The sequence below is a fragment of the Sitophilus oryzae genome, unplaced genomic scaffold, assembly GCF_002938485.1.
Source record: "Sitophilus oryzae breed Bouriz unplaced genomic scaffold, Soryzae_2.0 scaffold_808_pilon_pilon, whole genome shotgun sequence".
Lineage (NCBI taxonomy): Eukaryota > Metazoa > Arthropoda > Insecta > Coleoptera > Curculionidae > Sitophilus > Sitophilus oryzae.
The window spans coordinates 4644981-4662458 of NW_022147426.1; the positions used below are offsets into that span (position 1 = coordinate 4644981).

General features: G+C 33.1%; 2 protein-coding genes across 3 annotated transcripts in view; one reads left to right on the forward strand and one right to left on the reverse strand.

Moving 5' to 3' along the window:
- LOC115888762 (forkhead box protein K1-like) overlaps positions 1-10755 on the reverse strand; it is a 14387-nt gene extending 3632 nt beyond the window's left edge. Inside the window, exons 1-7 of the mRNA XM_030908604.1 lie at positions 10187-10755; positions 4783-5039; positions 4542-4711; positions 3303-3554; positions 3095-3240; positions 2640-2944; positions 1633-1735 (exon numbers count right to left, since the gene is read on the reverse strand). Of these exons, the coding sequence (XP_030764464.1) occupies positions 1633-1735; positions 2640-2944; positions 3095-3240; positions 3303-3554; positions 4542-4711; positions 4783-5039; positions 10187-10548 (1595 nt within the window). The 5' untranslated portion in view covers positions 10549-10755. The remainder of the gene's footprint in view (positions 1-1632; positions 1736-2639; positions 2945-3094; positions 3241-3302; positions 3555-4541; positions 4712-4782; positions 5040-10186) is intronic.
- Positions 10756-12343: 1588 nt separating this feature from the next.
- On the forward strand, positions 12344-17406 carry LOC115888755 (transmembrane channel-like protein 7). Of its 2 annotated transcripts, none has more exons than XM_030908595.1 (16): positions 12344-12436; positions 12620-12978; positions 13032-13128; positions 13188-13335; positions 13391-13636; positions 13692-13840; positions 13941-14091; positions 14146-14387; positions 14451-14565; positions 14773-14894; positions 15961-16245; positions 16445-16606; positions 16659-16792; positions 16912-17001; positions 17066-17107; positions 17172-17406. In XM_030908595.1, exons 2-16 carry the CDS (start codon positions 12732-12734, stop codon positions 17255-17257), a joined length of 2316 nt encoding a protein of 771 aa, XP_030764455.1. In that variant the 5' UTR covers positions 12344-12436; positions 12620-12731; the 3' UTR covers positions 17258-17406. The 2 variants fall into 2 exon arrangements, with proteins under 2 accessions (XP_030764455.1, XP_030764454.1); XM_030908594.1 differs by lacking the exon at positions 12344-12436 and adding an exon at positions 12447-12544.
- The last annotated feature ends 72 nt before the right edge of the window (positions 17407-17478 follow it).

A 17478-nucleotide genomic window follows, 5' to 3' on the forward strand; every position in this document is an offset into this window, starting at 1 on the left:
GAATAGTTACTAACTATAACATCTTTATGCAATGCAATTCATCTTTAGACGCATTTTTCTCGGAAGTAATAAAAAGTAAGTTAGTGACTTTTGGCAGCAATCGGACGATAAATTAGTTAATTTAAGTGAATTTCATAAATGATCGGTTTACTACACGTATGTATATTATATAGTCACTTGCTAGCGAAAAGTTGTTCCATTATTTCACTCGATTTTTGCCGAGATCTACCGCACGCTACACAACCAACTATTTTAGAGTCTTTTTTGATAAATAGCGATAGTGTCACAGTTAATTTAAGTTCTGCCACAATTTCATTCTAGATTTACTACCTTTATACAACTATCAGTAGTAGAATAAATAATAAATAACATAAAATAAGCTCCGTAAAGACTGACAAATCCACACAATTTCAAATCAAATTCAAATGTGTCAAATGAATCATCAAACAGAACTGTCAAGGATTTTTTTCTTAGGTAAGATTTCGACAGACGATGACAGAAGAAAAGCAGATGACGTCCCATACCAATCTATTTATTTTACTAAAAAAAGTTTCTAATGTTTTTTAAGTTAACTATGGATGGATTTAAATATAAATCCATCATGCGTCGTCTCTTGTTGTTTTTAACCAGTTTTATTGGTTTATTTCGAAAATGACAGATCATATTTCAATTTTATTGGTTTGACGGAACGATTAACGACAAACGGACGCAGCGCCGGTGCGTATGAACTCGCCTTTAGATTTTTGAGGCTTGTCAAAGTCTTGCCAAATTATAGGTTATAGTCTTGTGTCAACTTATGTCAAATGCCCTGCGTTTTGGAACATGATGCATTTTGATTCGTGTTATTACGTGTGTTTTGAGTCTTTTGAAGTCAAGTGCAAGAAAAATCGACGGAAACTGTAGACCCAGAGCAGTTTATAGTTAGTACTCGCTGCCCAGGCAGAAAGTTTTATACACCAATAAAGTTACCATCAATAAAGTTTGTATACCATCTTGTCGTAGATAAGTGCATCTCGTATATGGTACAAGGATCGTACTAAACATATACTAAAAACTGTAGTAGCTGTAAAATATCGACATCACACGATAGGTAAATAATGGATTTTAGTACTGCAGAAAAATAATGTCAAAAGGTACTGGTTTAAAAAAATTAAGATTAAAGTTAATTAATCAACCTTTAAGGTATAAAATTTGGTAAGTGTTATTATTAATAAAATAGTTTGTTTTATTTATTCCTGTGGAATATTACAAGTTTGTATTTGTACATAAGACAAGTTATATTGATAACGAAGTTATAAGTTTCTTGTGAAGCTTGAAAATAAAAAATAGTTCTTTTTTATATATTTTTTTTTGGTATGTGGTGTTTTGTTCTTGTTTGTTTTGTATTAACACATACCGTTTTATTAAATAAAATAACTTGAATACATTTTTTCAGTTTTATACAGTTTTTTTATCACAATATTTTGAAGTAATCACTTGTCAGTCAAATTTTAAATATATTAAAATTTCCTGCTATGCGTTCCAATTGTACCAACTTATTTCTTTGTAAAATAAAATAAACTACTTTGAAATTAAAATGACAGACACATCTATCACTGTCAAGGATCTTCCCGTTGGACAGACTATATTTACCTGTAAGGTGAATAGTTTGCTGCTTGAACAATGACGGGCTGTTGAGGGGCGAAGGCTCCCGGTGACAGTGAACGTTCCTCTAACAGATTTGGATTGAATTTTTCTGGGAAAAAAATCAAAACATTTCGATTATACAAATCTATCACGTTTCTTATATCTTCCTTAACGTTATCAATTCGTTTTATACATTTAATAATAGATAAAAACTACCAAAAATGAAAATAGTATACGCAGTAATTTAATTTAATTACAACTGTTATTCACAAAACGCTTTTGTTTACAAAGATAATTTTATCGCCAAGTGCGAATAAACAGGAGAATAATGAAATAATGAAACTTACCCGAGCGACACACTAGTAATCTTAACATAGTATTTCGTTATTTTTAGATTGCATTTGTTATCTTCTAAGTTAATTACAAATCGAAACGATTCAGATTCATTTTATGTGTTTGTTTGGTCAAATTTGCGTCCTCTTAGGAAAAATAAGGTTATCGAATACCATCAATGAATTTAATCACATTCTGATAACCTGGGATATGTTTTAAAATTGAATAAAACCTTTAACGTTAGTTTAAAGTTATAAACTAGTCTATAGGGTATGATATTTAAGAAAAAAATTTGAACTACTGTCTGTTTTTATCTATAATCAACTTCTAGGAAGCTAAAACTTAACTAAAAGACGTATATAAATCGTTTTACACAGAAATATAACCATGATGTATTTGAACTACTAGCAATTTTTCAAAACGTTTTAAATAAAAATCAACATTGTACACTTGAACTACTGTTCGTTTTTACTATTATTTCCCTTCAAATATCCTAAACTAACGGAAATTAAATTTTACGTCTTTTAAACCAAAAAATTCAAATAGTACATTTGAACTACTCTGTATTTTCATTGATATCCCTATTATAACAATCTAATCCCGACATAAAAAAAAACTTTAAAAGGCGATACAGCAAGAAATAAAGATTGTACATTTAAACTATCTATTTATTTTCTCACCTTCGTACTCTTCTCCGTTAGAAGCCGGCCTCTCGCCGATCTGTTGTTGTTGCTGGTTCAGGTACTGTTCCTGATGATGCTGCGGCAAAAGTAGGCGCGCCTTGGACGCTCCCACCAGCGCCGACATCTGCTGGTGTCCGATCATGGTACCGCTACCCGCCCTGGCCGAGGCGGGACCAGGACTACCCGGCGCCGATTGACTGGCGTCCATCGGGTGCTCCATGGTCGGCGAACCTTCGCGCGACAAAGACTCGGGCGTCATCACGTCGGACATGCCCAGATGCGAGGGTGACGCTGGCGCGCTCCTTTAAACGAAAAAATACATGGCACATATGAACTACTCGTATTAAATTGCTCGACACCGTTGAACTACTCGTATAGCACTTAGTACATTTGAACTACCCGTATTGCATGGATCGGTGCATTTGAACTACTCATATTAAAAACTGTCTTACCTGGAACTTAATCCAAATGGAGCTCTAAAACATGACACGCCACGTTGCCGCCTGCGTCTAAATGCCTGTTCGATGAGCTTGGATTCGGACAAAGGGTCTATTCTCCAGAACGACCCTTTTCCAGGTTCTTCCTGACTTCTGGGGACCTAAAAAAAATAAAAATTATTTTGATAAAACGGTTTTACAAGATGGCTACAAAGTGACATACCTTAATAAAATACCTATTGAGACTGAGGTTATGTCTGATAGAGTTCTGCCAACCCTTGTCCGCCGTCCTATAGTAGGGGTAGTGTTTGGTAATGTAACTGTATATTCCTGAGAGGGTGAGTTGCTTGTCCTGGGCGCTGGCTATGGCCTGCACTATCAGCTGGGCGTAGGAAAATGGCGGCTTGGAGTCGTCCTTGCTGCCGCCTCCTCCTCCGCCGGCGTAGTTGCCGTCGTTGATGACCACAGAGGGCGCCTAAAGCAAGTCAAGTAGTTAATTTATACCTTAAAGCAGCTGACAGTACGTTAGAACTATTTTACGCGAAGATAAGGTAAAAAGGGGTTATTATGAAGATAATAAAACACTAATACAAGTTTTTTGCAAAGTTGCACGATGTAAAAAAAATTTGATAATTGTATCAAACAATACAATAGATCTGCTCATTTTTCCTAATTTTATTAATTATTTCTTGTGACAAAAATAAGCATAATTGTAAAATTTTATCAACAATTTAAATGTACAATTTACAGATTTTTAAATTTAATATTAAATATTAAATTTTACACTTTTTCTGTTCTACATTATTTTTTATAATTTGAACTAATAATAGTTTGATAAAAATAAATAAATAAACAAGAAAATTATCGTGGTATTTTTAATTTTTTAATTATGCATTTTATTTTAATCTAACCAATTCCTAATGGTACTTAAACTAATTTAACACTAGTTCAAAGTGGCAAATTTCCAGACAGTCCCGGTTTGAAAAAAATGACACACGACAAAATTATTTAGATAGAAAATTAAATAATCATAAAACGAGGACGTCAACCAGAAAAACGTAATATGAAGTCTCATTTAGGCTACTGATGGTAAAATATAAAGCAACAATTTTAAAAATACACACAAATGTGATGATAAAATATTTACTTGCATATTGAAGAGACAATATACTTTCTACGAATAATCACAGTAACTAAGTAAAACAATTGACCTACTGACAAACTGTTGTGTGTATTTGAACTACAGTAGTAAAAATCCAGGAAACTACAAACGCGTTAAAATTACAGTGCTGTATATTTGAACTATTTATGTTGTTTGAGTACATTTGAACTACAGTAATAAAAACCGATGGAATTACGGCGGTGTTAAAACTACACTGTTGTACATATGAACTACTTACGTGTACGACGTCGGTACATTTGAACTACTGTATTCAAAACTGTTAAAAATCATGAAACTCACCGAATTACCATTGGAAGTACTATGCCTGTACTCCGGACTGTGATTCTGCTGAACGTGCTGACTGTTATTGTCGTCTCGGTGAGCCACTTGAGCCGCGGCATACGCTGCCACCATTTGCAGATCGGCGTGGACGTTCCTCTTGCCGTGACTGACACTACCATGCTGACCACCTAGGAAAAAATATCAAAAATAATCCCAATCACAACGTTCATAATCAAACTATATAAATCTTATACCGTACCTCTTGGGCTAGCAGGACAACTGTTGGCGGCACTCAAAGTACCGGTAGGCGAGGGAAACGGACTGCCGAACTCGCCTTCCGGTATGTTGATGCGCAGAGGGGGTAGAGTGGCCTCCGCGCGTCCTCCTCCGCCTGCGCGCTCCCTGATGCGCGAGGGCGACACCTCGCGCACGTTGGGAGCGGCCGAATCCAAGCCGTCGTCGACTAGCGATTGGAAGCACAAGCGGATGTTGGTACTGGGGAACCGGATCGTACAACTGGAAAGAGACATTTCAGAAAATTAAAACAAGTAAAACAGTCAGTTGATGGAGTTTTTATTCTAATTTTGTTTCTAAATTCTGTAAGTGTCAGTGTATATCCAGTTAAAAATGTGTCTTTGGATTTTAGACCCAGCAACATTTTTAGTACAATTTTTTTAAACCAAATTATTATTTCTATCTCCCTTTGTACAGGATGTTACCAATGTGAGAGAGGATAACATTTTTGGACTATTGTGCCACATTATTGTTCTTGGGATTTTTCGAAAAAATATTAATGATATCTCGGAAATGAGACATCGGATTTTAACATTTAATAACATTAACTTATACAGGATGGTCCGAACTGTATTCCCAAAACTTCGGTAGCATATTCTGCAGATAAAAATAAGCAGATAGAAATCATAAATTTGAAATGTATTCGTGCCAAAAGTTCAACAGAAACTGTTTTATCATCATTTTTTCTTCGAAAAATTTATGATTAATTTAAAAAAATAAAAAGTTCCCAAATTTATTATTTTAGTCAAATAACTATCTACTCAACATGTTGTTTTTTCAATAATGACATTCCTATTCTAAACTGACTGTTCCTATTCTAAATATCTAGAGAACGGTTGCCCGTAGCGAAATGTATATTTTTCACTCAGTAGTTTTATACGGGTAGGGACGAAAAGTTATTACTCTTCAAAAAAGATTAAAATACATGTAGGTGGCGCCCCCTACAAATAGAAGACATATTGACATCAAAATCAAATTTATCATGTCAAAAAACTCCCAGAAACCAATTTTCTTTCAAATATTGACGTTACTTCAGAAATTATTTGGAAAAAATCGAAATAAAAATGATATGTGAATATGAATGAAAAAAAAATGAAAATGAATATATATCAATGATATATATCCGATATATATCATTGATATATATCATGCCAACCCTGCATTTATACGAACTTTTTTACATATTTCTATCTGCAGAATATGCTGCCAAAGTTTCCGGAATACCAGTTTGGACCGCCCTGTATAAACTGAAAAAATAATAAAATGATTATTAGGCATTTTTTTAAAACATCTCTGCAAATAAATCGAGGAATAATTAAAAACAATTTTACGATATTATTAAATCGTTTGGTTTGGTTTAGATTAAATCGAATTAAAGTCACTAAAACTTCATAAAAAGACCTGAAATACAATTGAATCGATAAGAGAGATGCGAGTCCGCATTATTCAACGCAGCGTGTTGAGGAAATAGGGTATTTCGAGAAATAGGTAATTCGAGGAAATAGGTAATTAGAAATAGGTAATTCGAGGAAACTCGAAGGAAAATCGAAGCTCCCGGAAGGAAGGAAAATTCGGGCATATAGACACGGAGACCCTGGAAATTCAACTGGTCGCGACGACCCTGAGGACGCAGGTTCAAGGTCGCCGCCGGCAGGATCAATCCCGCACTCACACACGCGGACACTGTTGGTTCTTGGCCCTATTTTCAGGTCGTCGCCGCCCGGCAACAGCGGAAAATGCGAAAAGGGCCAATTTTCCGCTTTTCCCCCGCTTATAGGCGGGTAGAATGGTTTTTTTGTGTAGGGAAAAGTTCGATTTCTCAAGGTAAAACGGGTGGTTTTCGGGCTATTAAGAATCGAATATACATAAGCATTTTAAAACATACATTTATACGAACTTTTTTTACTTATTTTTATCTGCAGAATATGCTGCCGAAGTTTCCAGAATACAGTTCGGACTACCCGGTATACAGGGTGTCCCAAAAAATCGCCATAACAAGCTTTCTATTTGAGATTTTCACTCCAAAATGTAAGGTTTTTTGGATCAAAATTTTTTGAAGAAAAAATGAAATCTGAAAATTTAAATATGCTTTTTACCGTCTTATTTTGTTGTGTATAAAGGTATAAGAAATTTTCTATTACTTCTCGATCGAAAGACATTTTAAATGAATCATGTACCTAGCATAATTTAAACAGGTTTTAACGTTTTTTTTATAATGTTTATAATAGTAAGGCGGAGAAAGTTGTTCTAGTGTACCTATCTATTGTAGTCTAACTGTTTGTATTGTCATTAACTGAAAATAATTATGTTAAATAGTTGTGTAGGATTAAAAATGTGAAAATATACTTGCTGCATACTATTTTATACAACACTTAATAAAGAAAACGTTGATTTTTAAACATAATATTTTTCTAAACCAAATAAACATATACTTCAGCACTGAATACATCAAAAAATATTATAAACAACAGTAATATATAAACAAATATAAAAATTTAGGTCAAATTGATCCACTAACAATGTATTTCCTCATTCGTGCATCTGTATACACAAGCCCAGGCCAAAAATTCTTAATTTATTCATTCCAAAGCTAGTCTAACCCAGTTTAAAATTTAGCTACATTAATTCTCATTATTTTACACTCTAACTAAGAATTTTTAGACTATTTTATTCTGAAAAACATCGTAAATAATATCACACAATCATTACTGGTACAACTTGTAAACAAAACATCTAACCACTGCGTTTATTATTCATTAAAATGTAAAGCAGTCTCTTTATTATTTGTTTACAAACATTTAAATAATCACCAGTAAATACTATAAAATAAAATCTCTAGACCAGAAACCAATAAAATATACTCAAGCTTCTAAAACAAAGTCCAAAAGGCATTTAAATAGTTTTTAAAACAAAATATTTACGATTTTTATAGATTAATCAAGTGTTTTTTTATTTAAACAATTTAATAGATTTGTATTAAGTACCATGTGTGTGTCAGAGATATTAATATTTTTTTTATTAATCACAGGCAAAATGAATTGCATTTTTCAAAAAATGTCAAATTCGTTTGACTTGATTAAACGTTTTGCGTATGATATTCAAACAGCATTAATTGTTAATAACAAAGCTGGCTAAACAAAGGTCAATCAAACGTACTTTCGAACAAGCAACAACGATTTAAAGGTTAACCGTTCCTCGTTTTGTTTATGTTTATATTTATGTTGGTGACGTGTACATGAAAACCTCTATATTATCGAGAAAAAATCAAAACAGGGATGTACAATTTAAAGAAAATATATCGATATATGTGACCGTAAATATCACATCTACTTACAATAAAAAAACTTAGGAATTTTGTTTAAGTGCAAACCTAAAGTATGTATTAGAATGTACTCCAGAAAAAATACTTTAACTTCTACAGGGTGGCTCAAAAAAGTGTGAGTGAATCGGGATAATTTTTTTAGGGAACCCCCTGTATATTATTGCATTTCTGGTTTCCTTTCCGATCACTTTACATGATCCTAAGATATTATTAAATAGATTTTGATAGTTTCGGAGATATTAACAAATAAATAAAAAAATATAATTTTCAGCCTTTAAAAAAAATTATTAAAAAAATAAGAAGTGTCCTGAAATCAAAACTATACTAGGTATTTACTATGGTTGGTCTATACTTACTTTCCTATAAATGTATCGTAATCTTAAACCATACAGGGTGTTCAAAATTAAATGCCAAACTTTCTAATATATAAAACAGTTGGTCTTCGGATTTTTTAATGGAACATCCTGTATATTATTCCTTTGTTAGATGGAGAATTAAAAAATGAACATTTTTTGTATTTAAAGCATTTCAAAACGTTTAACGGTTTTGTGGATATTCGATGTTTGATTATATTACGATATTTATAGGGAAGTAAGTAACGGTCAAAGTAAAAAAAGTAGCCGTGGCAACATTGTGACGTGCGTTAATCAATTATTTTGATGACGCGCAAGCCAACTTTCACCGTTTTTTTTTCTATACCTACGTGTCCAATATTCTTGACACACTATATCGATATTAAAAAAATCGATAATTTTACCCATCCCTAATTCAAACAGATATCCGTACGGATCCAAAATATCGATTCGCGTATACGTCTAAAATTAAAAGATTCATTACGAAAATAATCAGGGAAAAAGCCTTGAATCGAAATAACTTTTTGCGTATCTTTCTGTGAATTTTTCAAACATTTGGTATTAATAACTCCGCATTCATCGATTTTACACTTAAATTTACATTAACCTGGAAAAAGAACGGGAATTCATACATTCAAGGCGATTCACAATCTCGAAGTTGCATCTAAACTAGTCAAATCTATTACAGGCATGTAAATATTTAGGTTTTTTCCATCAGTACAGATACAAAGTTCAAAAAAATTAGTTAGAATTTGCGATTTATTATTTTTACTAACCAATGTCGGTATTTTTTTAACAAAAAAAATGTCAACAAACAAAGCCGTCTTGTTTTGAATGACGCAAATTTATTTTAGCAATGGCAACGACCAGAAAACAATCATAAACCGCATATTTACAGGGAGTAAACAAAAACAGAATTTTCTGTTATCAAAATGAGGCTAAAGTTATTTTTTAAAGGAATTTCATGTTTTTTTTAATGAAAAAAAATTAATAAACAAAAGCCACGTTGTTTTGAAATCACGCACATTCATTTCAGAAAAATCCCGATACCGCATGTTTAAAGAAAGTAAACAAAAGTACAGTTTTCTGTTGTCAAAACCTGACAGGAAGTTCGTCATTCTTTTTTCTTTTTTTGACATCTAAATACGTCAGATACCGCCGAAAACGAGGCGCATAGCAACAAGGCAAACTCGAATATATTTTCTCTTGTTTCCTACCCTAGTAAGAGTATTTTTGATGAAAAATTTTCGTTTTTTTCATAGTTCAAAAAGATTAAAACACCACGTGTTAAATGGGTGCGAAATATACAAAGTTTTTTCGTCAATATTTGGACCGATGATTTGTTTTTACTCTCGCAGCCGGCACAGAAATTCGATCCTTGTCAAGTCGTTGCACAAGGTTCATTCTCGCCCGACACGCATTCACACAATTCCACTGACGTCATCGGCTCAATAAATACTTCAAAATGTATTTATAAATGAGACCTTGTGTGTGTCTCATTATTGATTCGACAGTAAATAATAGAGAGTATGGGAGATTAAAAAAAAAACATATATACACACAGAGACCTACTCGGCAAACACGTGATCGAAAGCATGCTAAATTAACCTCTCAAACTCTCAAGGCTCTCTCCTTATCTAAATATGCAAGGAAAACATTTAGGTTTGTTTACATAATAAGACCTAAGAACTTACGTCTTGGGTAACCTGATCGAGGGGGCTCCTTTTCTCTGAAACACCCCGTCGATAAAAACTCCGTTCTTGCCGTTGCAGCTCATGTAGAAGAACGGGTGGTCGAAGAACACTTCCAAATGTCTACGCGAAATAAAGCTAGAATGTCCCATATTTACATCGACATCACCACGTGAACTGTTCCTCCCGATGACTATTCTGTTCTGGCGGACGAGGTACTCGAACTCTTTCGCCTCGATGCGCGCTATGACTTCGCCCCGGTCCTCGGGGCTCCACTGGAGCTTCGAGGGGCTCGCGGGCGCCGATTTTAGCGATAATAGAGCCCATGCGTCGCTCTCGGACGTCTGGGCCGAGTGCACCGACATGATAGACGTTGCTCTTTCGAATCGAGTCTAGCCTAGCTGGCCGAAGCACGCCGAAAGGGTTCACTGTTTACCTGCAAATTGCCGAAAACGTGGGAGGCACCTGTGCAGGAATCGACGGGATCTGTGTATGTTGTTTCTTGCACGATTTCATAACAGCTCGATCGGTATACTTGGCAAACTGTGTTAGTAAACACGTGAAATGATGGCAAATTTACCAAACGTCAAGGACGACATCTTGCGGACACTTTCCGAACTCATTTGACAAACTTTCATACTTTTCAGTTCGTCGAAATCCTAAAAATTGAAATATACATTTTTTATATTTAAATAAAAACAAAAACGTTAAGATACTTTGAAGAACTTCCAGAATCATAGAAATTAAAAATAATTTTGATTATTCCCGCTATAATAAAACGATTCTAAGATATTTAATATTGCCAAAAATTGCAATACCGAAATCCTGAAAATTGAAAGAAGTTGAATCAGCTGTCAGAGCTGTCAGCAGTAGAGGTGGGCCAGTCTGCGATTTTTGTGGAGCTGCTACGCTCTGCGACTGCTCCAATAAAAGCACTGCGACAAGTAGCAGCGATTTTTCGGAGCAATTAACCTATAAATTAAATATGTAGTTTTATAGGTTAATTGCTCCGAAAAATCGCACTCGGTGTTCGGCTGTTCGGCACCGTTCGTTGCATTTACTAAAAAAGTACAGGACTATAGGTGTGATTATGATAGGCAACATCATCGTCTAGTTTTTATTTATTTATATCGTATGATCGAAAAAAACGGCGTCAGCGATAGCTATGAAATGAAGATTGCTGGCATTTTATATGTAAAATTTATGGGGAATGTTATCGATTGTCATTTCCAAGCCAACTGGACGCCGTTTTTTATTTCGATCAGTAGTGGCGATTTTAACGTCTGTGCAATCGGGGTAAGTCACCGACGGGCCCCAAGCCTCCCGGGCCCTTGCGAACAAGATTCGAACTTTTCCGAACTACGGGCCCCTAGAGCTCTTAAAATCGCGGCTGTACGGTACTATACTGATGTCTTAGTTTGATAGATGTTGCTATATTTTTTTAGTCTATTCAGAAGAATTTGAGTGTTTCTAAGTACCAAGCACTTTGCTATAAATATCTTAAAGAGTCTGTTCATTTTCACAGAGTGGTGGCCCATGGTAAAAACTTAATGTTATATTCAATTCAAAGTCGAAACTGTCAAAAAAATCTTTATTAGTGACCGGTTTCGGCTATTTAGCCATCATCAGACCTTAAAAATAGATATAAATAATAAAACTTATATGAATGTATAAGATCAAATAAAAGATTTAGGATATACAACAAAACACAGATACAAAATTAACTAACAAATAAACATACTAACAAGTTAAAAATTACCTTTGTCAAAAACATCTGTTTGTGATTAATATATAATACATAAATATCTTATTTAGATTCATGAAAGAAAAAGCGAACGCTGCTACGTTTCCCGTTCCCAAACTCCCAACAGCTCCAGTACACAGAATATACTCAATATACTATGCTCCAGTCGACTGCGACCTGCGACGACTGTGACTGGAACAGTCTGACCGGGCGACGGGGCTAGGAGCATTTTCAGAATTTACACTATTGCCTGCTATTGCTCCTATTGCTACTCACGAGCGCAGATGTCCTAAACTTGTAAACTGCTCCGAAATGTCACTGCGATTTTCTTGGAACTGGAGCAGTCACATACTGCGACGTTGGTGGAGCTGTGACAAAGTAGCGGACTGCGATTTCACAACCCACCTCTAGTCAGCAGCTGTCAGTGTCAAAAACAAACATTCTTGTTATTGTGTTTTTATTATTTTACTTTTATTAATTAATATAATTTAATCTATAACTAAACAGAGGTGAGTAAAACTCGAGATAAGATAAATTTTCGATATTATTACCTTTTAATTACACTTTAACTAAATACCTTTATAGATTGTGAGTAAAGATCACTAAAATATGTCGGGGTAGGTTTTCCCAAACTCTTTTATCCGTTTTAAACAAAACCGTACCGTTAATGTTTGATTTTTTTCGTTTAACAGGTATTTCCAGAGGCCTTCTTTGGGCCCTGATACCTTCCAACCCTACAATGCACCGCCAAAACCATCAGGAGGCGGATTGAAGGCAGCTTTTGATAATCAAAGACTGTCCAGCATGTCTCACGAAGATTTATCAAATATTCCATCAACTTCTTCCATTCAAACTCCGGAAATTAATCGATACAGTGAAACAGAGTTCTATGGATCTGTTAATCAGAGTAACGATGGTTATATAGGAGGATACCATTCGATCCATCGGCTTGATAACTTAAATCACCAGCATGGAGGTAATTTACAAAGGGCTTTTGAAGCTAGAATTGGCGGAACAGGAGCTAGGACTTTGGGGAGGCCAGGAAATAATGGTTAGAGTTATAATTTAATTTTTAAGAGAGGTTACTATATATTTTTTATCTAGATATATCTCTGGATAAGCATGCAAATCTTATTGTTTCAAAAATGGAACGTGATGAGTCTTTGATGGAAGATTCACCAAGTGCAGAGGAATTAAGAAGGTATAATTAATAATTTTCTATGTTTGTTTTATTTATTTAAATGATATTTAAAATTTTAGGACAGCTTTAAGAGACATGCCGCAGTGTTTAACAGTGAAACGAAAGGTAAAAGTTAAATTATCCAAGTCTGTTAGTAAGAAATCAAAGAAAAAAACGCTGAGTTGCTACAAAATGTTCAAATACAGAACCAGTATGGCTATTACTAAGGTACGATTCACTCTGTATAGTATGGGGCTATTATTATTGTATTTTTTTCTTTAAGCTTAAACTTGACATAAGGGACTTGGCCTATTCTTTTGAACTTTGGTACAGTCCTCTAAAAAAAATTGAGGGAAATTTTGGAACAGGAGTGGCTTCATATTTTAAACTGTTACGCTGGTTATTTTTGTTGAACGCTATTATAGCAATTATAGCGTTTTCATTCATAGTAATACCAGTTCTAGTGTCCGGAGAAGGTACCCATCAACCTGCTAATAGTACCATAATATGGGATTTATTCACTGGAGAGGTATGTATTTTTTTAAGTAGTATTTTTTTTTTGGTTTTTTATTTATTTTTTGTAGGGGTATCTAACAAACACTGTAATGTATTATGGTTTTTACACTTTCAATTCTATATCTACCCTAGGCACACTTACTTACAGTATTACTAACGCATATTTTTTCTCAATGGCAGCCATATATTTTGTTTCTTTTTTTGTTCTCGGTGTCAGGTTTGTTTTTGATTTTATTTTTGTTTGTTTTGTCTTGTTATTATTGTTAGTGTTAGATTTAGTTAGTTAATTATTTGTTTTTTTATTTGTTTTTTTTTAGTGCTGCAAAGTCTTATAGAAGAAGTTTTATCGAGACTGAGGGTGGGTTAAAGAACGTTTTCGCTAATAAGGTTTTTTGCGGTTGGGATTATAACATAGCGACAAGAAATGCGGCCGAATTGAAGTCCAAAGCTATTTACCATGAACTTAAGGTTGTTTTTTATAATTTAATAACCGTTTTTAGATTAAAAAAAGGGCTTTTATAGGAATTGATCAATGATGTTGCTTGGAGATACAGAAAATTGACATTTTACGAGAAATCAATTACTAGAATTATACAATTCTTCATGAATGTCATAGTTCTGGGTATAATGTTGGGTACAGGCTATGCAATTTGGTTGTTTTTGGATGCAGTACCTTTAGAAAGAGGTACCAGAATCATTGTGGCTCCCGTTTTCATTAATCTTGTTATGACAGTGATGCCAATGCTGTTCAGTTTTATGATCAAGTAAGATTTTTGGTGAATGATGTTTATACAAAAATTTAATATTTTTATCTGTATTTGTCATAGATATGAGGATTATAAAAACCCAAAGTGGGCGTTGCTTGTGACTCTTCTAAGGACTTTTGTTTTGGGAGGGATCACTGTAGGTGTCCTATGTGTCTTTTGGTTGAGTAATGATAAGGTAAAATATATAATTTTCTTGGTTAGTAATGGTGTAGTAAGATAGGCAACTATAATTACATTTAGTCCTAGTACAGTATGATCCAAAAAAAAAGGCGTCGAACTGGTTTTCTTAGGATTAAAAGTAATGATGGTTGCATATTTTGTATTGGTTCTATTTGAAAATGGAAACGATCTTGAAAAATTGATTCGTTTTTTTAAAATTTAGGATAGGTCAGAATGTTGGGAAACATCTTTAGGTCAAGAACTATACAGGATGATTTTGTTTGATTTTATTATTTCCGTCATTTTTGCTGCATTGTTTGATTGTATTCTTTATGGTATTTACAGGTAAGAGAAGAACAGGTAAAAATCATATACTTTCTATAGATAAAGATCGTTAATTTATTTGTTTTCTTTTATTTTTTTGATTATTTATTATTTTAGATTTTTTAATTTAATATAGTTGAAATTCATAAATTTATTTTGGACACCCTGTAGCATTTAACTCAATATATTTATATATATTTTTTTATCATTTCTATAAAACTCCAAATTTTAGTACTTACTTTAGAAACACTAGCGTTACCGACAGTTTTTTGCCACACTCTGACATTTTTTTTAATAAATTAAAATATTATAAAAACTACAAATTTTACGAACATAACATTATATTTAAAAAAAGTTATAGAATTTTACGCAGAATCAAAAAATAACATAAAAAATATGGTGTTACATTTAAAAAAAAACAACTGTTATAATTGACACACTTTTCTGATGCACCCTGTATACTCAAAAATAATTTTGAATTGCGTATCTTACCATTCTCTAAAACTTTTCTATTTGACATTTTTTCGTGATTCACAAAACAAACTGTATGTAAAATGTACTTACAGTATACAGGGTGTCCCATTTTCGTGTGTTCTGCAGAGTTTCTCGTTTATGATAGAGATACAGAGATGCGGTTTTCACATTATTCTGCTACTTTTTTATGAAACTAAAGATGTTAAACACAGATTTATTCTAGCCATCTTAGTTCCTGAAATACAGGGCGAATTTGAAATTAATGTATTTTTTGATTTCCCTCGTATCTCGGTTATCTTATAATTCATTGAAAAGATGAAGAATCATCCCTGTAGAGTTTTTCACATAGATTTCAGTGGCGTAACTAGTTTTTTGCTGAGAGCAGTCATTTTCGAAATATGACTCAAACTTATATATTTTTTTAAATGGGACACCCTGTACACAAATATCGGAGATATGAATCTTTATAGTGTTTGATTATTAATTTTTTTATATTATCTGACTTATTTTTTAACGACTAACGACATAATGAATAAATAAATGCTTTATTTGATATCAAAATTGAAAGTAGATTATTTCTTTGATATTCAGAAGTGGGACTTTTATTTTTTAGGTTAACCGATACATTTAACTTGGAATTCGACATAGCATGGAACACCATGCAAATAATCTACAACCAGACCTTATTCTGGGTGGGTCTAGTCTTTGTTCCATTGCTACCAGTGGTCATAGTGATCAAACTGTTTTTAATATGGTATATCCGACAGTTTGGGGTTTTGTGTTTGTGCAAACCTTCTTCAAAAACATGGAGGGCTGCCCAAACAACAACCTGGTTCTTAGTCATGACGTTCTTGAGCTTCTTATTGGTCGGAGGATTTCTAGGTTATGTCATATCGTAGTGAGTCCCCTAACCATTGAATAAAAAGACTTTTGTCGGTTTTATTTGGTTTTTTACTTGATATATTTGAATTTTTGACTATATTTTATGTTATTTCTAGCTGTTATTTTTATGTGCTTCTTTTTTAGTATTTTTATTCAATGTTCCTAACCAATATAATCAGTATATTTTTTTTTACTTATTTAACTCAATATTTTAGTGTTCCCTTATCTAGTTCGTGTGGACCCTTTAGGAACTATGTTTACTTTATCGATGTAATAACTCATGGTATTTTAAATCTCAAATCAAACAGCACCTTGTGGAGTATTTTACTCTACATTACAAAACCTGGAGTTATAGCTCTTATTATTATCGCTTTAGGGTAATATGAGTTAAAAAATAATTTTTTGCGTGAATAAAATGTTTTTTTCTAGTGCTTTGGTGTATATTTTACGGGCAAAGGCCAACGCCCAAAAGGATACCGTGGCTCAATACAGGGAGATACTCAAGTGGAGTGCCAAAGATAAAGAGTTTTACTATTTTTTGATTTCAAAAATAACCGATGGAGGTAAATGTTTTTCCTTAGATCTGCTGTAATTTACAAAATCGTGCAACACATTGTTTAGATTTTTCTATTTATTTAATGTAATTTGTCTTAAAAATTACTAATAATAATTATTTTTCCAGAATATCTTCATAAATTCAACGATAAAAGCATTAATCCTGAGCTGCATCCACCGAATTTAAAAAATCCAGAAAGCGGTGATATTATACGAGGTAAAATCAAAATATCTATAAAGTAACCATTTTACAATAAAGTATAAATATTTTTTTGTTATAGCTGCATCTAGTTCTAGCTTTATATATCAGCCATCTTCTTCAAGTAAGTTGTTATAATATTTTTTAAATAAAATAGTATTAAAACTAATTTATTTTTTTGTCTCTAGTTTCTGTGATAGAACCCACTACTCCCTCATTATCTTACGATTATGTATCCAGTGGGACAGAGTATGCGTTAAAGAAACATTTATGACAGAAAAAAGTATTTAAATTATTTTTTAACCAATTTTATATATCTGTTATAATAATATAAGTTTTATTTATGAAATGTATGTATATGTATGATTATTATTATTATATTAAGTGTATATATGAATAAATAATTTTTAAACTTATACAAAATTGATTTTTTTCTCGTATTTGGAAATAATTTATTACAATAATAATACAACTATAATACAAGATACGTTCAGT

What these genes read in the sequence shown, in the direction of transcription:
- LOC115888755 (XM_030908594.1), top strand. An exon ending in TTTGGTTGAGTAATGATAAG is followed by an intron (nt 14,566 to 14,772) that starts GTAAAATATATA and finishes TTTAAAATTTAG; the next exon opens with GATAGGTCAGAATGTTGGGA. An exon ending in AAGCGGTGATATTATACGAG is followed by an intron (nt 17,002 to 17,065) that starts GTAAAATCAAAA and finishes TTTTTGTTATAG; the next exon opens with CTGCATCTAGTTCTAGCTTT.